The following is a 25,749-nucleotide window of genomic DNA, read 5'->3' on the forward strand; positions in this document are numbered from 1 at the left end:
GAGAAAATTTCCTAGACCTTAATGTCAAATGCTAACAGTTCTGTCAAGAAAGTACAGTGGTGATAGCAAACATCCTTTCCCAACAACACCGGGAGATGACTGTGCACGTGGACATCACCAAAGGGTCAATACCAAAATTGAGTTGATTATATTGTTTGTAGCCGAAGATGAAGAAGCTCTGCACAGTCAACAAAAACAAGACTTGGAGCTGACTGTGGCTCAAATCATGAGCTCCTTATTGCAAAATTCAGTCTTAAACTGAAGAAAGTGGGGAAAACCACTAGGCCATTCAGGTATGCATTAAGTCACTTTAGTCATGTCTGACTCTGAGTGACCCTATGGTCTGTAGCCCACCAGACTCCTCTGTCGAGGGGATTCTCCAGGCATGACTACTAGAGTGGGTTGCCATTTCCTTCTCCAGGGCATCTTCCCAACCCAGGGATCGAACCTGCATCTTTTACTTCTCCCGCATTGGCAGGCAGGTTCTTGACCACTAGCACCACCTCCTAAATCAAATCCCTTATGATTATTCAGTGCAGGGGATGAATACTATAGACAGAAGTTTATAACATTGTACAGGAGCCAGTGACCAAAACCACCCCAGAGAAAAAGAAATGTGAGGAGGAAAAGTGGTTGTCTGAAGAAGCTTTACAAATAGCTGAGGAAAGAAGAGAAGCAAAAAGCAAAGGAGAAAGGGAAAGATTTACCTAACTGAATGAAGAGTTCCAGAGAACAGCAAGGAGACACAGGACCTTCTTAAATGAACAATACAAAGAAGTAGAGGAAAACAACAGAATGGGAAAGATGCGTGATCTCTTCAGGAAGATTGGAGATATCAAGGGAACATTTCATGCGAAGATGGGCATGATAAAGGACAGAAATGGAAAGAACCTAACAGAAGCAGAAGAGATTAAGAAGATGTGGCAAGAATACACAAAAGAACTATACAAAAAAGTTCTTAATCACCCAAATGACCACAGTGGTGTGGTCACATCACCTCGAGCCAGACAACCTGGAGTGTGGAGTCAAGTGGGCCTTAGGAAGCATCGCTATGAACAAAGCTAGTGGAGGTAATGGAATTCCAGCTGAGTTGTTTAAAATCCTAAAAGTTGATGCAGTTAAAGTCCTACACGCAGTATGTCAGCAAATTTGGAAAACTCAGCAATGGCCACAGGACTGGAAAAGCTTAATTTTCATTGCAATCCCAAAGAAGGGCTATGCCAAAGAATGTTCAAACTGCCATACAGTTGTGCTCATTTCGCACGCTAGTAAGGTTATGCTCAAAATTCTTCAAGCTAGGCTTCAGTACATGAACCGAGAACTACCAGATATACAAGTTGGGTTTAGAAAAGGCAGAGAACCAGAGGTCAGATTGTCAACATTTGTTGAATCATAGAGAAAGCAGGGCTTCCCTGGTGGCTCAGTTGGTAAAGAATCCGCCTGCCATGTGGGAGACCTGGGTTCAGTCCCTGGGTTGGGAAGATCGCCTGGAAGAGGGCATGGCAACCCACTCCAGTATTGTTGCCTGGGGAATCCCCATGGACAGAGGAACCTCGCAGGCTACAGTCCGTGGAGTCACAAAGAGATGGACGTGACTGAGCAACTAAGTGCACAGATAAAACAAGGGAATTCTAGAAAAACATCTGCTTCATTGACTATGCTATAAAGCCTTTGACTGTGTGGATCACAACAAACTGGAAGAGTCTTAGAGATGTGAATACCAGACTACCATAACCTGTCTCCTGAGAAACCTGTTTATGGGTTAAGAAACAACAGTTAGAACCCTATATGGAACAGCTTACAGGTTCAAACTAGGGACAGGAGTATGATAAGTCTGTATATTATCACCCTGTTCATTCAGTTTGTATGCGGAGTAATCATGCGAAATGCCAAGGTGGGTGAATCACAAGCTGGAGTCAAGATCGCCAGGAGAAATGTTAACAGTCTCAGAAATGCAGATGATACACTCTAATGGCAGAAAGCGAAGAGGAACTGAAGAGCCTCTTGATGAGGGTGGAAAAGCTTAAAACTCAACATTCAGTAAGATCATGGCATCAGGTCCCATCATTTCATGGCAAACAGAAGGGGGAAAAGTGGAAACAGTGATGGATTTTATTTTCGTGGGTTCTAAAATCACTGTGGATGGTGACTGCAGCCATGAAATTAAAAGACGCTTGTTCCTCGAAAGGGAATGCATGACAAACCCAAGTAGCGTATTAAAAAGTGGAAACATCGCTTTTCCAACAAAGGTCTGTCTAGTGAAAGCTGTGGCTTTTCCAGTAGTCACCTATGGATGTGAGAGTAGGACCTTAAAGAAGGCTGAGCACTGAAGAGTTGATGCTTTCAAACTGTGGTGTCAGAGAAGACTCGAGAGTCCTGTGGACTGCAAGGAGATCAAAACAGTCCATCCTAAAGGAGGCCAACCCTGACTGTTCATTGGAAGGGCTGATGCTGAAGTACTTTTGCCACCTGATGGCAAAGAGCTGACTCATTGAAAAAGACCCTGACGCTGGGAAAGAGTGAAAGCAAAAGGACAAGAGGGTGGTAGAGCGCAAGATGGTTAGATAGTATCACCTACTCCATGAACATGAATTTGAGCAATCTCCAGGAGATAGAGTACACTACTATAGCGGCTCAGACGGTAAAGCGTCTGTAATGCAGGAGACCCAGGTTCGATCCCTGGGTTGGGAAGATCCCCTGGAGAAGGAAATGGCAGCCCACCCCATTATTCTTGCCTGGGAAATCCCATGGACCGCGGAGGCTGGTAGGCTACCATCCATGGGGTCGCAAAGAGTAGAACACGACTGAGCGACTTCACAGGAGATAGTGTAGAACAGGAAAGCCTGGCTTGCTGTAGTCCATGGGGTCGCAAAGAGTTGGACCCAACTTAGCAACTGAACAGCAACGTCAAATGATGAGATGTACTTTGAGTTCAGTGCAGGCTTCTGTTACAGAATGAAGTGACTCACGTCGTCTTAGTGGTATAAGGACAGATGTTAAATAAAATGTTTATTTGCGTAATATACTGTGTATTGCTGAAGAGAGGGAAAGCTCAACTTTTGCGTGCATTCCTTTTCAATTAAGAGGGTATTCTCAGTGAACTGGGTCTTCCAGCACTATTGCCATCCTTAGTATTTTTCAGTAAACTTGTCTTCCAGCACAGAAATGCCAAAGTTCATGTATTCTAACCAAATGAACGCTGCCTTCTTTCCTCATTGAACAGTGTTGTGGCTCTTTGCACTTTGGTTCTACCACAAAGAAGTGTACTATGACATCTTATAAAAGCTCAGGACTGTCCCTTCATTCAGATAGTGTGTTTGGGAGCTCATTTTGGGATTCTTAGAAAGTTGTTTTACTCAGCCATCCAAGTTACCCAGTTCCTTCATCATATTTTTTCCTTGTCAAGACTCGAATGGCTGACATTTTCTTTGTGGTTGGTGGTTATTGTTTTAGTGTTGATGACTGTCCTGTGCCGTTAAGCGTTTACATCCAGGAGTCACTGTGGCCTGAATTCCTTCGGGCCTGTAGATTTGGGCTATGATCGTAGCTCTTGTCTTAGTTTTCTGTCAGCTAAAAATACACACTGGATTCACCAAGGCAAGAGGCATATTGTGCTTTCATACCATGTACCGCTGTTCAGAAGGGTCTGTTTGGAATTGAGTGGCCCTGATAAGAGGGGACAGGATGGAATCTCCTATGATATTCCAGCAACCAGACCCTACCAGCTCCTGTGGAAATAATGACAGCAATATTTAGTAGAATTACCCAATTTAATTTTGTGTTTTAATGTCTAGAATTGGTGAAATTTAATTAAATTGCATGTGGAGATAACGTAGTTTTCTATCATTGCATTTTTTCATGCAGTCCCGTCTCTCAGCTTTTTGGTTTATGGCCAGGTATTTCAGAGACTATTTTTAGATCTGTTGGGGTAGAGGATCTATTGGAGAGAAAGCATGCATTGGATCATGTCATTGACCAACCTAAAGGCCTTCAGTCTTTCTTGATTTCTTCTGAAATGAAATCACTTAACACGGTGTCACCCTAAGTGGTGTGATCCTTGGTCCTTTACAGCTTTTCTGCCTCACTCTCTCTCGCCTTCTCTCCTTTGTATTAGTAAAACCACCCTCTTTGGGCTCTCAGACACACCTTATACCTCTGAATTTTCTCTTCTCCTACCCAAGGAACTTTTCTTCATCTGTCAAAACCCAGTTCAGGTGATAATGTTCTTCTGTGAAGCCTTTCTCGGTCCCAGCTCCCTCCCTGACAGTTTATTACCCTCTCTCCTGACCTTTTCTGTGTCTTGAACACAGTTTGACAACTTTTACCAGATATGTTGTAATTTTTTGTTTGTTCATCTTTGTATCTTTAGAATCCAGTGTGTTTACTTGTGCCATAGTATTCAGTAAATATTAAGTGAATTGAAGTTAATAATGGGTTTGAAATAGATATTAGACCATTTTAAAATTTTTTCTGGGTTTAAAGCTCATTTTAAGTCATCTTTTTCTCTAAGCCTTCATCATCTTTTTCTCCAGCAGTAGCTGTATGAGTAGGTTGTTTACTGGAATTGTTGGTCCCCGAACTGTGATTGAGATACAGTGTTTAAGAAAACTTACCCTTGTTTTTAACTTGTGACCCGTTTCTTCACCAAAGTGTTTTCCATTTAGCATGATAACCCTCTAAGGCACAGAGGCTGCCTGTCGCTTTTTTAAAAGCCCAAGGTAATGGCTCTGCACTGAAAAATGGTTGTGCAAAAGCATTTTGTAGTTGCAGTGATTTTAAATAATTCAGATTGGAAGAGACTAGGACTTCTTTGTACAAATAAGTTAATCCCATCACAGCGCCAAGCTCCTAAAACCTGTGGTCACTCCAGGAAACCATGGCTCCTCCTATTCTGGTCCTCCCTCAGCAGATGAGTATTTCAGTAAAATCTGTGATACTAAGAGACCCCTCCCCTAAAGGTTACTATATCTAAATCAAACATATCTCAACCATCAAAACTCAGATGTGTCAGTATGTATTGTGGCATGCTCCAGTTTGCATCATTTAGTATGTCTTCAAATGAACACATGTAACTCTTAAATGACTTACACCATCAAGCTTTACATAGTTGTCTGATATCATATATTCTCTTAATCTCACAGCACATTGAGATACATCATATTGTAATGCACATACATTATATCAACTTTCCAATTTCTAGGGTAAAGAACCTCCAGTATAGTTCAGTTGTAGCATTTAAGGTATGAATTGCTCCTATTCCATGCTTTTCCCAGACTGTATTTTTACATATGTATAGGTATATTTCTTTGCTCAGCCAATTTACAAACAAGTAAGTGTTCAAGTGAAGATAATGAAATTTTAAAACGATTTTTGTTGTGTAATTCAATAGACCGCCTCTCAGTCTGCTGCTTCTGAAATCCCAGTAAGTAGCATGAGAATTGTAGGCGGTTGTTGCACCTGTGCTTGGGAACAAACTGGTTTTGAGTGTCAGATGCTCACCTTGCCAATCAGCAAAATGTGTCCTCTCTGCATGAGTCCCTTTCCTCATATTAGAGAAAGTTCTAGTGGTTTTGTACATGAGGACAGTTTGTGGAGTGGGGGTAAAGCCCCATAGTCCCATGAGCAGATGGAATTGTGACTTTCAAAAAATGTAAACTGAAGTTCAACCAGAAGTAAGGACCACGTTAGTACTTAAAAGGACAGTAAAATTCCATTTCTAGACTGGTCTGTTAATGCTTCTTAGGAACAAGCTGGAAGTACACCTGGAAACACCTTCCTTAGCATTTCCCACATTTTTTACATTGCTAACTGTTGTACGTTGAAAATCTTTGTTACTCTCCAAGCATCAGAAGTAGGTTATTGTTAATGATGCCCTTTGGCCTTAGCATTCATAAATCAGAGGAGGCTTCTGAAAACACATGTTGGAAGAGTACGTTGTAAATACCAGAAGTGAGCAATAAAGAATTTGAGTCTTTAACCTGTGACCATTTTCTTCTGACTGGTTTTTAAATCGTTAGAACCCAGATCATTCACGGTGTGTTATATAGATTTTAGGTTAAGACTCATTACATTATTTTTACTCTGTTACTGCCATTTTTACTTGCAATGTGTATGCAAGGTTAATACTTCCTCATTCAGTCTCTAAAAAGGGCATTTGTTATTAAAAAGTATGCATTATCCCCCTTTTAAATTCTGGTGCTTAGTAATTCACACATATACAGACCCAGAATGAACTATGGTAAATACAGTAGGAAATAACATAAAATTCCCTCTGGAATGAGTACTGCGACTCTCTTATACTTATGCATGTCTATTATGTTCTTAAACTGCCTCTGTCCTGCTCTTTTGGATTGATGCTCTCATGAGTTTTGGTGTATGTAAGGTAACTTTTGACCTTTAGAGGAATTGATTAACAGCACTGGAGTGTGTTTGATGTATTTTAAGCATGAGTTTGGTGGGTTTTATAGGGAGAAAAGCACTGTAATGGGAGAGAGAATTGCCTGGCGGGAAGGCGGCAGAGAAGAAAGGAGCAAAATGAGGATGCGCTGGTGCAAAGCACTGAACCATTGGGTTAGGGAGGACATGACTGTGACTTCAGAGTTCTTAGAATTGCCTCTAGAGAATCTTGGTTGGTTTACATTCTGTTTTCCGCTTAAGATCCCTGGTGAAGAGCCTGCTTAATAGTGAAAGAAAAACTGAAGTAGTGCTCACACAGAAGGGAAGGGCGTCCTAGAGGAAGAACGGAGCACCATGTATGTTGTTGGCAGGGCCCTGAGCTGGAAGGCAGCCACGGATTCTGGTCCTGACTCTGCCACCAGCTTTAGTGAAGTGTCTTAACCTCACTGAGCTGTAAAATGGCCTGCCTCATGAACGTGTATCTCTTTGCTGTTGGGTCTGTCTAGTGACAGAAATGGTAGGGATCCTCCTCATATGTGATGAAAGCTGAGAAACCTGAATCAGTGGTCTTGCCTTTAAAGAAGTAGAGAAGCTTATTTTATATTTTGGTTGGCTGGATGAAGAGGAAAAGCTAGCTAGCTTTCACCTTTTTCAAAGGGAAGGGAAGGCAATCTCGAGGGTGGGGTGGGTGCATTGAAGAGTAACATTGAAATGAAAGGGGAAGAAAAAAGGGAGCTGTTCATCTGATACAAAAGCAAGTGTTTCTCTTTTATGCCCTTGTTCTTGCTGCACATTAAACTTCCTTGCATGTGATAATCTGCACGATTATTAAAATCTGTTTTCTCTATCTATGACTTGAATACACGTGGTTGTTGTGATTTGGTAGGATCGTTATACTAGCAACCAGTATTTCTATCCTTCTTTCTTTTTTTTTTTTAATACCCTTCTTTCTTAAGTTTGCAGTTTTAAAGTACATGAAACATTGCACACTGGGAGCATGTGGGCAGCGAGTGCTCTGCATGCTCTGGGGTGTTGCATCTTTGTATTTTAGAAGTCTGAACCTAGGCTCTTGGGCTCTAGTCCAAATAGGAGGGATGTAAAACTTTTATTTTTTGTAGCAAAATAGCACAGGCTGGTCCATTCCCTCCAGCATCTGGTAATAATGTTAGTAGGTTTTCAGGTTTTCTAGTTATAAGGTAGGGTGTTGGAGGGGACATGGAACAGGTGATTGCTGTGAGAGCCTGTGGATTTGTAAAGCTCACTCTCACTCCACCCCAGGCTCTTCCCATTCCCTCTGCCCGGGCCTTCCTAAGCTGGGACCACCAGAAAGCAAAGGCTGGTGGCATATGGGAAGGTTAGAGGATTGTCCAAGGAAGTTGGTAAGCAGGCAGAATTTTGGTTGATAAAATTTTTAAAAATTAAAATTAGAACTCAAGCCTCTGAACTGCCGGTCTGGCATCTCTTTTCCTTTTTGTTTTTAGGGGAATGTTGGGGGAGAACAGGGACTGTAGGTTTAAAAAACAAAAAACATAACATGAGTGTCCCAGAATACACAGAGGACTGGCCTGAGGGAAGGTCAGTGTCCCCTTCTGATCTCTCAATCTCCTGTTAGGCCTTCACAGTTCATCCCTACTGAGATGTTGTTGTTGTTCCTTCTTAGATGTACAGGTCTTGAAGGAATTTTTAACTGCATCAGCTCTGCTTTCTCACAGTACCTTGGGGTAGAGGACCTAAAAACAGAGGGCCAAAGGTCCTTTTTCTTTCTCTGAACACAGGCAGGAATTCTTAGTCTTTCTCTTACTTCTGGTCCTATTATAAAGGAATTTTGTAGATAAATCTAGAAGGCTCTACTCTGAAGTAGAACTCTCAGCCATAACCTGAGTAACAGTATTTTGTTTTCTTTTTTTGAATCCCTGCCCCAGTTTCTTTTTGTTTGTCCGACGTGTCCATCATACAGGCTTCTTTCCACATCTTTGTTCTGAGAGTTCCCAGCTAACTTTGGTGACCACACAGTGTGGCAGGGTTTGCCCGAAGCCTGTTTCTGAAACGGGCTCAGCTAGCAGCGCTCTCTTGTTTCTTTCTATGCTGGAGGAGACTGCCTCCTCCTCATGTAAAACACGAAATGCTGGAATGCTCCTTGCAGCTCCCAGAGCCACATTTTGATTGGGCTTGATACAGCGTAAAAAGATCCTTTTTCAACAAGTGAGAGCATCCACTACAATTTTTACCAGGTTCTCTTTAAAAGTTTTGGGAATTGGAAATTTTTGAGGTCAGGGGGTTGTCAGGAAAAGTTGAGGGACAGATGGAGGGTTCTAACACCAGCTTGAGGACTTATCACCCTCTTCAGATGCTTTCCCTCCTGTCTGCCTCCCTTCTCTGATCCCCCTCCACTGTCATGCTGATCTTGTTTCAGTGTCAGATGACCAGATTGGCAGAGAGAGAACCATCCCAGCTTACTCATACCTTGAGCCCTACTTGGCAAACAGGGCTCCTCAGCTTGTCTTTTGAAACACATTAAACCTAGCTGATGAGGCCACTGTTGAGAGGGTAACAGGCAGGAAGGCCAAGGGTCTCCAAATGGAGGAAATAGCCTGCAAGTGTCAGACATTTTTATCTCCCTTAAGCGGCATGAAGAAACAAACTAGCGATATTTTTTTTCCTTCTCTATACAAATTTAAAAAGAGGTTTCTCTTATAATTCTGTGTTGCCATAATGACACCTGGTTTCACTTAAAGTTAACCATTTCCTTTTTCTTATAAAAATGTTTATCTTAAGCTATGCTAATGTACTATACATTTACCCCAAACTCTGTCTTCAAGTCGGTTCCACCTTTTGGGCTCAGAACCTCCTTGATAAACCAGTATGTTATACTCTGATATAATCTATAATCTATATAAGACACTATTTACATAATGTTCTGCCCTTCAAAATTCAAGTTAATCCTTTTATGGCCCAAGATAAACCATTTAGAACCAAGATTATCCCAAAATACATCTTATGGGTGACGGGCCTGGTGCCATTCTAAGTTTTGAGACATTCCTTCCTTTCATTAACAGACTGCTGGTGACTATATAACATCCAGCTAAAGACTAGCAGGGAGATACTCTTTCTGCCCCCTTCTGATGCCTATGTCAAAAGCTTTCTTTATCTCCTTTATACTTTAATAAAACTTTATTACACAAAAGCTCTGAGTGATCAAGCCTCATCTCTGGCCCCAGATTAAATTCTCCTCCGGGGGCCAAAAATCCCGGCGTCATAATTCAACAACAACCTTTCACTGTGAGAGCTGTCCCTCCTCTTCTGCTGAGCAGAGCGCCTGCCCAGCAGCTCCGTCTGCTGTCTTGGGCTTTCTGTGCTACCGCAGGCAGTTCAGACCTCCAGTCTTTTTCATGTTGCTGCTTTGCTGACACAAAGGCCCAGGCCCACCTTGTCGTTGGGATAGGCGACAAGTATAGTCCCACTAGTATCTTGATCTGCAGCTCTTTTTTGTCAACAGGACAGGATTAACTGTTCTGGTTCCCTTCAGCTTCTGTGTCACTGCAAATCACAGCTAGCTCTAGCATCATAAAGTGGTGCTTTGAGAGAGAAGATTGTACGTTTGTTGCCGGAGAGATGACACGTTTCTGTATTTCCTTGTCCTTCGAGATGCGGTGCCTCCTCTTTGTTTGTTGTCCTTGTGCTGTGACGTGACTTGAGGGCATTGACTAGAGGCTGAGGAAGGGAAGCCCGAGTCACCCAGTAGATCACTTGAGTGCTGCGGAGTCACAGGAGTATGCAGTTCTGTGCTGCTTTCTCCTGTAGAGCTTTCTAGTCACTCTTGCTGGACACTTTGCAGAACTGCAGGGGCAATGCCTTTTTGACTAAGGGAACTTCATCTTTTTTTAATTGCAGATTCCATTGCAGCTTATAGAAAGTGTTGAATGCCGAGATATATTTCAGCTTCATTTGACTTGCAAAGACTGCAAAGTTATCAGGTATGTGACATGTTTATGCTGTTGTTTAGTGTGGAAAATACTTTTTAAAGGGTGGATTCATGATTTGATAACAAAAACTGCTTTTGAGGGTCAGCCTAGTAAGGAACATTTTTCTGAGTAGTTAGTCCCTGAAATATTTTGTCTTCAGGCTACTTTGTTACTGGAAAGATATGTTTTCTTTTTTATTTGGATATAACTGTAAATTTGCAAAATAAGTACAAAGATAAAAATCATAAAGAGCACTAGTACTGTTAACACTTTGCCCCATTTGTGTTATTTTGTATGTGTGTGAGAAATTCTTGTTCTGAACAATTTGAAAGTAAGGTATGTAATCATGGCTCTTTGCCCCAAAATACTGTAGTGTGCTTTCTTAAGAATAGGGGTATTTTGTTACATAACCACAATATCATTATCAGCTTCAGTTTTACACTCGTAATGATTTTATCCAGTCTGCTACACATGTTCTAATTCTGTCAGTTGACCAAATAATGCCCTTTATAGCATTGCCCCTACCTCATTCAGAGCAAGATTCAGTCAAGGGCACATACTGTATCTAGTTGCCATGATTCTGTAGCTTTCTTCAATCTGGAATGTTTTGCATCACCTTTCTTTATCTTTTTGACATTAGCACTTTGAAGAAAACAATCTTTTATTATAATAGAATGCTTTTCTGTCCAGTGTTTCCTTAGGAATAAATTGAGGTTGTACATTTTCAGCTGGAATACTGTACACGTGAGGTTGTGTTCTCTTCAGGCTATTGTATTACAGCTGGAGGCAAACAGTGCCCACCTGTTCTTACTAGTGATGTTAGTTTTGATCGCTCTTTCAAGGAATCACCCGTTTTCTGTGTAATTTCTGTATTTTCTCCGTTGCAACTGATAGCAGTTTGGGAGGCACTTTAAGACTCTACAGATGTCCTGCTGCTCGTCAAATTTCTTCAGTGTTGGCTTCATCGTTACAATGGTTGAAAAGGGATGACTGAAATGCATTTTAAATTTAGTAGCTCTCCCAGTTTTTAGCTCCCCCAGTTTGTTTTATTTTTATGACCTATTCTAGAGTGCCAGTAAACATTGTGTGGCCATGTTGATAAGTAACACTAGTTGGGATGAGAGAGAGGTTTAAATGACCTCCTTGTTTGTTTGTTTTTTCCAATTTTTATTGGAGTATAGTTGATTCCTCCTTGGTTTTAAGGTAAATATTTAGGTTGCTTTTTAGCCATTGAGATTTGGCTTGCTTTTGATAGATACTGGTTATAACTTACAGTTTAAAAAGCTTGTGTATTAATTACTCAGTTTTAAATACTGCATTTGAAAAGATTAAGTATTTTTTACAGTTTTAATTATTTTAAATTATTTTAATCTCCTAGTTATATATATGCACTGAAATTGCACTTGATAATAGAATTGTTTTGGTCTCTACATGGTCACAGCTGAGAGTTTCAGTGTAATGTATCTGATTTTCAATCGGAAGTTGCTGATTTATTTTAATTGCTAAGTAGATTACTTTTGAAATTATTCCCTAATTGGCTAAAAGTAATACTGTGAACTGTTTCTGAGTTTGGCGTGATATGTCGTAACAAAACAAAAACGGAACATCTTTCTTGAGAGGGACAACCATAAAGCTTTGGTGGGAGAAGTGGAATGAAACCCCATTCCTGGAAGAGGGACTGCTATTTTACTTCAATAATTTTCACTAATCAGGCTCAGAAGAGGTTTTATTCGTCTTAAAAAAAAAAGTTTTTCCACATGTCTAGCTTTCTTCTTGACATTTTGCATCATTGACTAAAATTTGTTGAATGTGTTTTTTCAAATTATAAATCATAAACATTAGACCACCTCTATACTAATGATTTTTAACTGTAATTATTGTTTCACTGTGAGTAGGCACTCTTGAGATGGTGGCTTCCCTTAGATTTCATTGTCAGCTGTCTTCTGATCACATTTGTGCTTGTTTGGCTTTACAAAGGTGTCAGTTCTCAACCTTTGAGCAGTGTCAAGAGTGGCTTAAGAGACTGAACAATGCAATCCGACCACCTGCTAAAATAGAAGACCTCTTCTCGTTTGCATACCATGCTTGGTGCATGGAGGTCTACGCCAGTGAAAAAGAGCAACACGGAGACCTGTGCAGGCCAGGTAGGCCTTCCTAAATGTGCAAATGGTGGCTTTACTGAATTACTGCTTGAGACACCCTTACAGGAAATGAGACTCCTAAAATTGATGTATTTATTAATCAGTGTACTTTTCACGGTGCACCTAGCATGTGCTCATCATTTTTCTAAGCTCATTATAAGGTGTTTTCTACTTTTCACGGGTAAGAATTGACGTCCCAATTTACTGAGACTAAAAATACTGAGGGTATGGGTGTTACGGAAACCCGCTGGAAGGGAGCCATGAGTGTTGTTTGTGAAGACTTCATGTTAGAAGTGGCGTTTGAGTAGGCTTTGAAGATTGGAAAGCTGTTACTGATGATAGAATGGGGAAAAGGATTTTAGAGCAAGTAGCATTAACAAAGGTGGAGGTGTGAGGTAAGGCCACAGAATAATGGATTACAAAGTGACCTTTTGCTGTCTTCGAATTTTCAAGTCCTAGATAACCTTTTGTAGGTAATCTAGGAGTCTGGGTTCCAGACTTCCTGACTCCTTATGAAATCTTTGTCATACTCACCGTGTTTCTCTCTCAAAAATGGCTCTGACCAAGTTCATGTCATTTCTCTGTGTAATTTTCTATAAATTGTGTGTTGCCATAAATAGAAGTTTGCTGATCTACCACTGAGTCTTAAAAGATATGTTCAGCTTGAAAACAATGACTTGAATTGCTAAGCTATGAAACGATGTGAGCTTCCTTCTAATCCAGTTTACTTTAGAGATTTTTTTTCCTTTAAACCTTAATTTTCAATCCTGAACCTTCAATCTTAACACTCCTGCTCTGGGTTGTGTTAAACATGGGAGGCTAATCTAACAAGGCTTGTATCCTTTTGTGTCCTGGCTCATTTACTGGTCAAAGCTTTTGGTTCATATGTTTAATTAAATCATAGCAAACAGATATGTTTAAAGGTTCTTTATACTTTTGTTTGACCCTCATGACCTTGTCAAACGGTCAGAGTAGCCTGGTGTTTCTGTTTTGGGAGCCAGAGAAATGAAGACTCAGAGGCAAAGCCTGGTGCACAGTCCCACTCAGTGAAACTATGAGCCATGCCTTGTAGGGCCACCCAAGACGAATGGGTCATGATGGAGAGTTCTGACAAAACGTGGTCTACGGAGAAGGGAATGGCAAACCACTTTGGTATTCTTGCCTTGAGAACCCCATGAACAATATGAAAAAGGGAAAAGATGTGATACTGAAAGATGAACTCCCTGGGTTGGTAGGTGCCTGATATGCTCCTGGAGAAGAGTGGAGAAATAGTTCCAGAAAGAATGAAGAGGCTGAGCCAAAGTGAAAACAACGCCTAATTGTGGATGTGGCTGGTGATGGAAGTAAAGTCTGATGCTATGAAGAACTGTATTACATAGGAACCTGGAATGTCAGGTCCATGAATCAAGATAAATTGGAAGTGGTCAGACAGGAGATGGCAATAGTGAACATCGACATTTCAGGATTCAGTGAACTAAAGTGGACTGGAATGGGTGAATTTAATTCAGATGACCATTCTATGTACTACTGTGGACAAGAATCCCTTAGAAGAAATGGAGCAATCCTCATAGTCAACAAAGAGTCTGAAATGCAGTACTTGGGTGCAATCTCAAAACGACAGAATCTCTGTTTTCAAGGCAAACCATTGAATATCACAGTAATCCAAGTCTGTGCCCCAACCACTAATGCCAAAGAAGCTAAAGGTGAATGGTTCTATGAAGACCTAAAAGACCTTCTACAACTAACACCAAAAAGAGATGTCCTTTTCATCATAGGGGACTGAAATGCAAAAGTAGGAAGTCAGGAGCTACCTGGAGTAACAGGCAAGTTTGGCCTTGAGGTACAAAATGAAGCAGGTAAAAGGCTAACAGCTTTGCCAAGAGAACGCACTGGTCATAGCAAACACCCTCTTCCAACAACACAAGAGACTGTGCATGGCCATCACCAGATGGGCAACACTGAAAGCAGATGGATTCTGTTCTTTGCAGCCAAAGATGGAGAAGCCCTGTACAGTCAGCAAAAACAAGACCAGAGCTGACTGTGGCTCAGACCATGAATCCTTATTGCCAAATTCAGACTGAAATTGGAGAAAGTAGGAAAAACCACTAGACCATTCAGGTATGACCTAAATCAGATCCCCTATGATTACACAGTGGAAGTGAGAAATAGATTCAGGGATTAGATGTGATAGACAGAATGCCTGAAGAACTGTGGACAGAGGTTCCTAACATTGTATAGGAGGCCAGGATCAAAACCATCCCCAAGAAACAGAAATGCAAACAGGCAAAATGGCTGTCTGGGGAGGTCTTACAAATCGCTGAGAAAAGAAGAGAAGCAAGAGGCAAAGAAGAAAAGGAAAGATAGATCCATCTGAATGTAGAGTTCGAAGGAGTAGCAAGGAGAAAGATAAGAAAGCCTTCTTAAGTGATCAGTGCAAAGAAATAGGGAAAACAATAGAATGGGAAAGACTAGAGATCTCTTCAAGAAAATTAGAGATACCAAGGAAACATTTCATGCAAAGATGGGCTCAGTAAAGGACAGAAACGGTATGGACCTAACAGAACCAGAGGATATTAAGAAGAGGTGGCAAGAATACACAGAAGAACTATACAAAAAAGATCTTCATGACCCAGATAATCACGATGGTGAAACCAACAAGCACTTAGAGCCAGACATCCTGGCATGCAAGGTCAGGGGGCCCTTAGGAAGCATCACTACAAAGCCTAGTGGAGGTGATGGAATTCCAGTTGAGCTATTTCAAATCCTGAAAGATGATGCTGTGAAGGTGCTGCACTTATTTGAGCAAATTTGGAAAACTCAGCAGTGGCCACAGGACTGGAAAAGATCAGTTTTCATTCCAATCCCAAAGAATGGCAATGCCAAAGAATGCCCAAACTACTGCACAACAGTACTCATCTCACACGCTAGCAAAGTAATGCTCAAAATTCTCCAGGCTAGGCTTCAATAGTACATGAACTGAGAACTTGCAGATGTTTAAGCTAGATTTAGAAAAGGCAGAGGAACCAGAGATCAAATTGCCAACCAACATCTGTTTGATCATAGATAAAGCAAGAGAATTCCAGAAAAAATCTTCATTGACTATGATAAAGCCTTTGACTGTGTGGATCACAGCAAACAGTGGAAAATTCAAGAGAATACCAGACCACCATGCCTGCCTGAGAAATCTGTATGCAGGTCAAGAAGCAACAGTTAGAACCAGACATAGAGAAACGGACTGGTTCAAAATTGAGAAAGGAGTATGTCAAGGCTGTATATTGTCACCCTGCTTATTTAACTTATGTGCAGAGTACATCATGTGAAACGTGGGGCTGGATGAAGCACAAGCTGGAATCAAGATTACCGGGAGAAACATCATAACCTTAGATATGCAGATGACACCACCCTTATGGCAGAAAGCAAAGAAGAACTAGAGAGCCTCTTGATGAAAGTAAAAGAGGAGAGTGAAAAAGCTGGCTCAACATTCAAAAAACGAAGATCATGTCATCCAGTCTCATCACTTCGTGGCAAATAGATGGGAAAACAATGACAGACTTGATTTTCTTGGGCTCCAAAATCACTGCAGATGGTGACTGCAGCCATGAAATTAAAAGATGCTTGCTCCTTGGAAGAAAAGCTATGACCAACCTCGACAGCATATTAAAAAGCAGAGACATCACTTTACTGGTATTTCCAGTAGTCAAGTATGGATGTGAGAGTTGGACCATGAAGAAAGCTGAGCACTGCAGAATTGATGCTTTTGAACTGTGGTGTTGGAGGAGACTCTTGAGATTCCTTTGGACTGCAAGGAGACAAACCAATCAGTCCAAAAGGAAATCAGTTCTGCATATTCATTGGAAGGACTCAAGCTGAAGCTCCAATACTTCGGCCACCTGACGCGAAGAACTGACTTATTGGAGGTGACCTTGATGCTGGAAAGATTGAAAAGGCTGGAGGAGAAGAGGACCACAGAGAAAGAGATGGCTGGATGGCATCACTGACTTGATGGACATGAGTTTGAGTAAGCTCTGGGAGTTGGTGATGGACAGGGAGGCCTGGCCTGCTGCAGTCCATGGGGTCACAAAGAGTTGGACACGACTGAGCAGCTGAACTGAACCGCAGGGCATTGACAGAGCCAGAACTTGAAAGCAGTTCTTAGTTATTGGGAATTGATTGTATGATGTGCCATGGATATGAGGTGAAAAACAGGCAGCTGCCCTTGGGGAGCCTCAGGGAAAGTCTTAGGAATCTCGGTTTCCCACATGCGTGGTCAGCCAGGGGAACGAACCCACAGTGGTTCCCACAAGTCACTGACAACAAGCCTTGGAAGGTGATGAGAATGTGCCTAAGCTCTCTCTCATTTCACTCCCTTATCCGTTCCACCTTTCTTTTTCCTTCTTTATATGCCATTGGTTTTTTTGTTTGTTTGTTTGTTTATGGGTCTTTTCCTTTTGTTTTTGAGTTTTTAAAGTAATTTTACGTCCAAATTTGTGAATTTTACATGTATATTTGCTAAGTTTTTAGCTATTACATCTTTTTTTTTTTTGAGTTGTTTTTATTTGGCCACACCACATGACATATGGGATCTTAATTCCCTGTGAAAGTCGCTCAGTCATGTCTGACTCTTTGCGACCCCATGGACTATACAGTCCACGGACTGAATTCTCCAGGCCAGAGTACTGGAATGGGTAGCCTTTCCCTTCTCCAGGGGATCTTCCCAATCCAGGAATCGAACTCAGGTCTCCCTCATTGCCCTGACCAGGGATCAGATCTGTGCTTCCTGCAGTAGACGCACGGAATCTTAACCACTGGACAGCCAGAGAAGTCCCCGTTACATCTTTTCCTTTTTTTTTAATGCAGATGTCTCAGACTGTATTCTTTGGCTGTGGTGGGTTTTCATGGTTGTGCATGGGCTTTCTCTAGTTGTGGCGAGCAGGGGCTGCTCTTCATTTCAGTGCACGGGCTTCTCACTGCGGTGGCCTCTTTCGCTGTGGAGCACGGGCGCTAGGTAGGTGGGCTTCGGGAGGGGTGGCTTGCGGGCTGTAGAGCAGAGCCTTGGGCCGAGTTGCTCCGTGGCATACGAGGTCTTCCCAGACCGGGGAAGACCAGGGAGTCTCTGGGCAAGGCGGGGTCTTTTTCTTTCTTTTAGTACTTATTCATTTTGGGCTGTACAGGGTGTTTGCTGCTGTGCAGGCTTTCCTCTAGTGGTGGCCAGCGGGGGCCGTGCTCTGTCGCAGCGTGCAGGCCTCTCATTGCTATGGCTTCCCTTGTTGTGGAGCATGGGCTTCAAGAATTCCAGCACCTGGACGCAATAGTCGCGGCTCCCGGGGCCTGGCGCACAGGCTCATTAACCGTGGTGCTGCGGGTTCAGTTGCTGCATGGCGTGTGTGGCATCTTCCCGAATCAGGGATCGAACCTGTGTCTGCTGCATTGGCAGGTGGATTCTTTAAGCACTGAGCCACCAGGGAAGCCCCCAGTATGTCTTAGGGATTAGATTGTTTAATCTCTGCCATTTCCTTGGATGATGAAGTTATCGGGTGTACCTTGTTGTATTGTGTTAAGAAGTGATTGTGTGTACCTTGTATTATGTTATATAAGAACTTTGATTTAAGGCTCCTAATTCCAAAAGGCATTTCCTAGTTTTGGGCTTTAGTGTTTAGTTAACAGTGTTTTTAGTTTCAGTTAACAGTGTTTCGTTAACAAGGGTTGAACTTGACCTAACCTGTTTCTCGCACAACCACAGACTGCAAATTCCTCATCGTTAGGTGATTCCTTCTTTCCTTGATGACTTAATTTCTTTAGGATTCGAGTCAGCTCTTAGAATATTCCTAAGATGTGCCAGGTCCGAACTCACTCCTGTTTGCTGACTACAGCTGGCTTTGTCCTGAGCTACGGTGGCCTTGGCTCCCAGCCCTTTCTTTCCTGAAGATTTCTGGTGTCCGTTGGCCGCCAGGACGTCCACAGTTTCCTGCTTTTTTCGTGGGTTTGTGGATGGAGGCATTTGGGGGGCAAAATACTGATTTAGGGACTAGAAAACCTGAATTCAAACCTGTACTCTGACATTTAATTTTTGAAATGGCACTGGGCAAGCTGTTTCTACTTCCGTTTCCCATGTTCCTCAGAGTGTGGGACATTTTTCTTCTTCCTGCCCAAGCTGATCTGTATATTTTGAAAATCAGCTCTGTTTCAGTTCAGTAAATGCTTGAGTGCCTCCTGAGTGTCATGCTTATGAAAACATCTTGGAAAGTATGAATATATAAAATGATACCATTGGAACTGACTCCAAGACTACAGGTTGTATTTTGTTTTTACTGTGCGTGCTCCACACCGAAGTCAGCCTGCTGCAAGTCATATGCAGTCTTGACTTGAACTCCAGTGACTTGGTTTGAATACATGTGTATATGTATGCCTTTTTCCTTTCATATATTTTCACTGTGAAGTACAGAGGAAAAACTTGCCCATGAAAAATACTGTGGTGGCATTTTTAAAGCCAGTCAACCTAGTTCTTCTGTCTCTAGCCAATATTGTTGAGTATTGGTAGTGGCTACAGCATTACTCACCAGTTAGGAGCAGACCAGACAACCACATTCTTTTAAGTCATCTTTAGGTGAGACAGCACCTGAGATGTTTCAGAGTCATGCCATTTTTAAACCTGCCCCAGGACATGAGATCACAGGCATAGACTCTGAAGGGTAAAAGTTAGTTTAGTCTTTCAGAGGTTATTAAAACCTTTTATGGACTCTTCTCTGCCTAGCCTGTTAAGAGTAGAATGTGTCAGAGAGGAGGGAAATGGGAAAATTATATCATTACCTTGTTTTCGTGTAAATCTTAGTTTCTGACTGTTGAACCTGTCATAGTTAGCCAGCCATGCTGTGGCCACGTTGCTCAGCCTTAATCCGTTTTGGAGGAAGTCTCCATAATGCTGTTGGAGTTCTTTGCAAAACTCTTGACTGTGCTGTTGGCCCCATTTCAAAGTCTAAATAAGAATGGACGCAAGCTGTGTGCTCCACATCCTTCTCGTTTCAGCTGTCTTCTTGGTGGTAGTTCTGGATGCGAGCATTGATCTGGAGTCTGACAGATGCCTGGGCAATTGAGTTGCTGGTGTAGTGGCATCAGACCCGCCTCTCTGGCCTCTTCTCTGTGAATTGCCTGATTAGCACCTTTTGATTAACCCCGAACAGCATGACTCCGGGCCGTACACTGTTGTGCAGCTGCCTGCCTAGATGAAGTAAAAGCCCTTGTCAGCAGAGTCTGCTTTCCGTGTTTGACCGCAGTCCCGTAATTGTGCATCTAGACGACTGGACTGGGCCCTGTGCTCACAGAAAAGAAGGGTTCTGCTCTCCATATTTGAAAATCTGGAGGCTGTTTCTCACCTTCTCTGACTCTGGTACTGATCTTCCTCACAGCTTGGGTACGGGCCTGGCCTTTCTGCCCCAGGCCTTTAGGTTACATATAGTTGTAGGTGTGAGTGAGTACTCAGAACCGCCCCGGGAGCTAGACTTTTTGGGGGAAATTTTTGTAGACTGCTGGTTGATAACTGTATTTATGGTAGAGGGACTTACTGCTTTAAAGAAAAGTTTTTATTCTTATTAAAATAATTGCTGGACTGTATGTAGTATAAGAAATACAAAATGTTAAAGAGGTACAGACCGTTATTTGGGGATGGGGAAGGCCCATAGGAAGGGTCAAAATGGAAATAAAAAGCAACAAATAAATTGGGGTATCACAGCATATGTGATGTTGAATTGGTGGAGATACGAGAATTCTAAGAGGGGAGTTCTTGAGGAAAACACAGCAATATCTGTGCTTGGCTTGCACTTTTCTGGCAGGGTGAGCAAAAGCCAGTTGAATTACTCTGTTTATGTAAGGTCTGCTGCCCAGTTTTTTTTCAAGCAATGGTTTTCAAACTGCAGGTTGTGATCCACCAGCGGGTCATGAAATCGAAGTTTTAAGAAATGAAGTATGAAATGAAACACTTAGGATAGAAAACATCAATGAGTCACACACACAGTAAGGGTCAGTATTGTTTTATGAAACTCTTAAAAAATACATTGTATTGAATTGTGGTGTAAAACATTCTTACTGTAGGTTGTGATGGTCGAATTCAAAGTTGATGAAGTCACTGCTTTAGAGAATACAAAGAGAATTTAAACTCACTCTTTGTTCTCAAGGAACTTGCAATAACAGATTTTTTAAAATGATGGCTACTCAGTATATGTTTGCAGCTCAGTTTCATGCTGGGAATGGGAATTCTAAACCCATTCTTGGGCAATAGTTCTATGTAAAAAACTGTCTGAGGAGGAGGGGAGGGAGGTGGAGATGGTTACTCTTAAATTTATAGGATTCTATTTAGGGTGTCTGGGTATCCATTAAGATAGAGGTACTAATGTAAATGACCACTAAGTAAATACCTTTTTACATTTTTCAGAGACTTGGAACTATATTCCAAGTTGGGAGAAAATTTGTCATTAATTAATGAACTTGAAGTTGCCATAGTTCTACAGCTTTTGTATTGTGATTCTAAGTGAAAAGACTCCCTGTCTAGAATTCTTGATGGTCACCATTCCTTACAGTTTGTAGACAGATGGCACTCCCAATTCAGATAGCTTTTTCCTGTTTGAAAGATTGTATCACTTTTAAAACTTTGCCAGAATGGAGTTGAGTCAGTTGACTATTTCCTCTTGCATCTCTGAACCTCATCTTTTTATAGCTATCCTTCAGGAAACATACAGTACCTAGTTTAAGCTCAAGAAGAGCAGTTTAAATGGGAAATAGTTTTATAGACTTGTCCTTCATTCAAGTAATTGCCGTTTCCTATTCTGAAGCTCTTCTCCCTGGGAGAGCAAAACTCGGATCACCAGTGCCGGCTGTTCTGTGCTTTCGTTATTGTAGTTTCTCCCAGAGCCCACCAGTGTTTTATAGCCTATAATGCTATGTATATGTTAGAGGTACTGCTGAGTGGTTTGTTTTGTTGTTTATTCTTTATAAAATTACTGTTCTAGGACTCTGTTCTCATGGAAGGAAATACTTCAGATTTAATGACTTTTATATTTGGTTCATTTCTGCCTGTGTAGCTCGCTGTCTTAAGGAAGAAGGAGCCAAATCCACGAGGGCAAATGTAGGCAGGTTATACTTGTTTTGGGTGGATGTTCTTACAAATGCTCGGCGTTCTAGTTAGAAGTATGGTGTTTCTTGAGATTCCTGGATACAGGCAGTTAAAGTCCTATAATCTTTTATTTATTGGCTGTGCTGGGTTTTTGTTATTGCTTGGCTTTTCGTGGGGGCTATTCTCTATGGTACACGGGCTTGTCATTGTGGTGGCCTCTCTTGTTGCAGAGCATGGGCTGTAGAAGTGCAGGCTTTCAGTAGTTGGCAGCTTGTGGGTTCAGTAGTTTCGACTCTGGGCTCTGGAGCACAGGCTTCATAGCTGTGGCACAGAGGCCTGGCTGTTCGAGGCATGTGGGATCTTCTTGGACCATGGGTTGAATTCATATCTCCTGCATGGGCAAGCAGATTCCTTACCACTGAGCCACCAGGGAACCCCATGGTCTTTTAACTGCAATTCTGTAATCTTTAAGGTTCTGAAAATCAAAGATTTTAATTTTATTTGGTGATTTGACTTGATCTGAGCTAGCTATTTGCTGCTTTATTTAACCCACTTAGTTTGAGTTAACCATGTATTTCACTGTAAAGATGTTAATGTTTGTTTAATGCTTTTGAGATCATTAACCCAGCGTTGCCAACAAAGATCTGTCTAGTCAAAGCTATGGTTTTTCCAGTAGTCATGTATGGATCTGAGAGTTGGACTATAAAGAAAGCTGAGCGCCGAATAATTGATGCTTTTGAACTGTGGTGTTAGAGAAGACTATAGAGAGTCCCTTGGACAGCAAGGAGATCCAACTAGTCCATCCTAAAGGAAATCAGTCCTGAATATTCGTTGGAAAGACTGATGCTGAAGCTGAAACTCCCAATACTTTGGCCACTTGATGCCAAGAACTGACTCATTTGAAAAGATGCTGATGCTGGGAAAGATTGAAGGCAGGAGGAGAGGGGGACGACAGAGGATGAGGTGGTTGGATGGCTTCACCAACTCGATGGACATTGAGTTTGAGCAAACTCCAGGAGTTGGTGAAGGACAGGGAAGCCTGGTGTGCTGCAGTCCATGGGGTTTCAAAGAATCGGACATGACTGAGCAACTGAACTGATAATACATATCCCACCTTAAAATCCAGAAAGCTCGATTTTTGAAATCTGGCCCAGAGGGTTTCTCATGAAGAGTTACAGATCCATGTTACTCGTCTTGGTGAACTTACTGATTTTATTTCTTATGTATACCATCAGTCTGAGTGTGGAAATAGGAAGCTAGCCAGTATAGTGACAAGAACATGGGTTTTGGGATCAGACAGAGCTGCCATCATAATCTCCCCAGTCTGTTTTATTCTCTGTAACATGCGCTCGGTGATACTGCCCTTAAATTTGATAGTAGTGATTAGATGAGATTATTAATTCCTTCTTAACTTTTTAAATTTATGTTTAATTGAAGAGATACTATTCTTGATCAGAATTTCCTCATATTTTAATAGTCTTATCCCAGCAGAGATTTGTTTTAAAACTAAATATGGTATTTATTACAATACTTTAAAAAACTAAGGGTACCAGTGCTTTTATTCCAACTGTTTTGCAAAATCATACTCATTTCTTCCTTTCTCCTTTCTTTGGTCCCTAGGGGAACATGTAACGTCAAGGTTTAAAAACGAAGTGGAGCGGATGGGTTTTGATATGAACAACGCCTGGAGGATTTCTAACATCAATGAGAAGTACAAGTGAGTTGTATTTGGTCCCTGTGGACCGCTACCTTTTCAAGAAATCCCAATTCTCATGTGGCAGAACATTTGAATTTAAAATTTTTCTTCAAAACAGTTTTTATTAAATATAAGTGCATGATTTTCAGAGTACTTGTTGAGCCTTCTGTTTCCATTGCTATCACTGGAGTGGAAAGAGATTCTTACTTAGTAGGATCCTGGAGTCTTCCTTCCGGTCCCCTCCAGGCCTCTCTTCTGGCACATGTACGTCTAGATACCTATAGGCAGGCAGTTTCTGTTGTCCTCATCACTACTTGATAAAACACTTAGGAGCTGGTTTTTACGTACTTTTACCCCAGATCGTATGAAAAGGCTTAAGTCTTATTCTGTTCTTTAATTCATTGATCTAAAACTAATGTCAAAGCTATGATTGTGTAACCTTTAAATATTAATGGAAACATTATTAAATATTTCCTTGGAACGTATAAGAACTTTGATAGGGAAGGGCAGTTAATTAACTATGATTTTGGTGATTCAAATTTCTATAAAATGAAAGAAAGTTGTCCAGAATTTTTAAGTTAACGTATCCTTCTCCCCCTAAGTTTCCCTGCCGCAGCTGGAGACATTAATCACTCTGTTATCTTTCCAGCTGCCTCAAATTATGATAGCTGTTTTCTTGGACTGTTTGTGGGTAGCCATCAGAGCATTTCATTTTTTGCTGGAAAAACTGCAGCTAATTACTATATACAGCTCTTAACACGGACCTTGGCCAAGGAGGTGTTGCCAAGAATCAGGAGCTACGGATGTGTCATGCCTTGGCCTGTTCTCAGCTGACAAGTCAAAGGAGAGAAGCACGGTGGGAGGGGGGTCCTCAGGGAGCCTGCGGCTGTGACTTTGCTCACATGTAACCCACCTTTCCTATACTGGAGACTGCTTATCTGCCAAGTGAGCAGCTCACACTTGGTTAAGAGCTGACTACTGGGTAATGTAATACTTAGAGGACAGGAGTATAGTGATCCAAATATTGAGTGACATAAGACAAACAAAACACCTACTAATATTTTCCCTAATGAAAACAGCTTTTTAAAACACAACACTGTAAGTCAACTGTAAGATAAAATAAAAATTAAATTAAAAAACACTGGCTTCCCCCCCGCCTTGAGTGTAGTTCTGAAGTGTGTTTTATAGAAATGATGATTAATAGCATACTCACATCACTGACCTGGCTTAATGGGGCTGTGATGGTGTATGCAGGTGGGGCTGACCCACCATGCTGCATCTGTATACCCACAGCTGCACCTGTCACCTACAATTAGGATACCTTGTTTGGTTCACATCAAGCAACACATTAGTAATCCTATGAGGTCTCTGGGAAGTCGAAACTGTGGGCTCTTGCACTGCTTGTTTCCCTGAAAGACTGAGGGCCTGGTAGAGTAACACAGACTTCCAGCTCTGCAGTTAAACTGGGTACCTGTGTAGTTAGAAATGATCCATATATTGGTTACAACAGTTGGGAGTCCCTTTTTTTCATTGATTGTTAAGATGGCCAGATTTCTGAAAGGCGGCATCAAGTGGAACAGTCCAAGATAGTATCACTTGGCGTGTGTAACGCTTAGGGCAGCCCACTCCATTAAGCAGGGCGGAACTTCGAGTCTTGCTCCTTGCTGCCTTTGTAACTGGCTCTGGGGTAGCTTGATGCACACCCTTACCCTGGCTCACTTGAGTCTCTCCTCCTCCTTCCCTTCTCCCTCTTCTTCACCGTCCCTGTTAGGCTGTGTGGAAGCTATCCACAGGAGCTCATAGTGCCTGCCTGGATCACTGACAAAGAACTGGAAAGTGTCGCAGGCTTCCGGTCCTGGAAGCGCATCCCTGCTGTCGTCTACAGGTGAGGAAGCCTGGCCAGGCCCAGCTTGGTCTGTGCTGCTGCCCAGTGCCTTTGGTCTGTGCCTCTGGCGCGGCTAGCCTGGGGGTGGGGTGGGGCTGCTTCAGGGAGCTCTCCAGGCTATTGCGCACCTCCTCACGGGTAGAGTTGCCCATCCGGGCATGTACCGGGCAGCGCTTCACTGGGGCACTGCCTGATGATGCAGCTGGCACTGAGAAGAAAATTTTGGTTAAAAAATGGCTGGATTTACTATTTCAAGATCCTTCTGACATTGGTTTTTAAAAATGTTTATTCATTATGTCTGCGCTGGGTCTTCGTTGCTGCATGGACTTGCTCTAGTTGAGGCGAGTGGGGTCTCCTCTCTAGTTGCGGTCCACAGACTTCGCATTTGCAGTGGTTTCTCTTGTTGCGGAGCCTGGGCTCTAGGGCAGTGGGCTTCAGTAGTTGTGGCGCACAGGCTCAGTAGCTGTGGTGCAGGGGCTGCTCCACAGCCTGTGGGATCTTCAGGACCAGGGATCGAACCTGTGTCTCCTGCATTGGCAGGCACATTTTTTACCACTGGGCCACCA

General features: G+C 42.1%; 1 protein-coding gene across 11 annotated transcripts in view; it reads left to right on the forward strand.

Moving 5' to 3' along the window:
• Positions 1 to 25,749, forward strand: part of MTMR3 (myotubularin related protein 3) — a 129,678-nt gene that overhangs the window by 80,177 nt on the left and 23,752 nt on the right. For all 11 annotated transcript variants that reach the window (XR_009597059.1, XM_060401307.1, XM_027956749.2 and 8 more), the window contains 4 exons: positions 10,288 to 10,370; positions 12,336 to 12,502; positions 23,223 to 23,319; positions 25,070 to 25,183. Coding sequence is in view for 10 of the 11 variants with exons in the window: in XM_060401307.1 (XP_060257290.1) it covers positions 10,288 to 10,370; positions 12,336 to 12,502; positions 23,223 to 23,319; positions 25,070 to 25,183 (461 nt within the window). In the remaining variant the exon portion in view is untranslated. The remainder of the gene's footprint in view (positions 1 to 10,287; positions 10,371 to 12,335; positions 12,503 to 23,222; positions 23,320 to 25,069; positions 25,184 to 25,749) is intronic.

This window comes from Ovis aries, chromosome 17, assembly GCF_016772045.2.
Source record: "Ovis aries strain OAR_USU_Benz2616 breed Rambouillet chromosome 17, ARS-UI_Ramb_v3.0, whole genome shotgun sequence".
In the NCBI taxonomy this organism is placed as follows: Eukaryota; Metazoa; Chordata; class Mammalia; order Artiodactyla; family Bovidae; genus Ovis; species Ovis aries.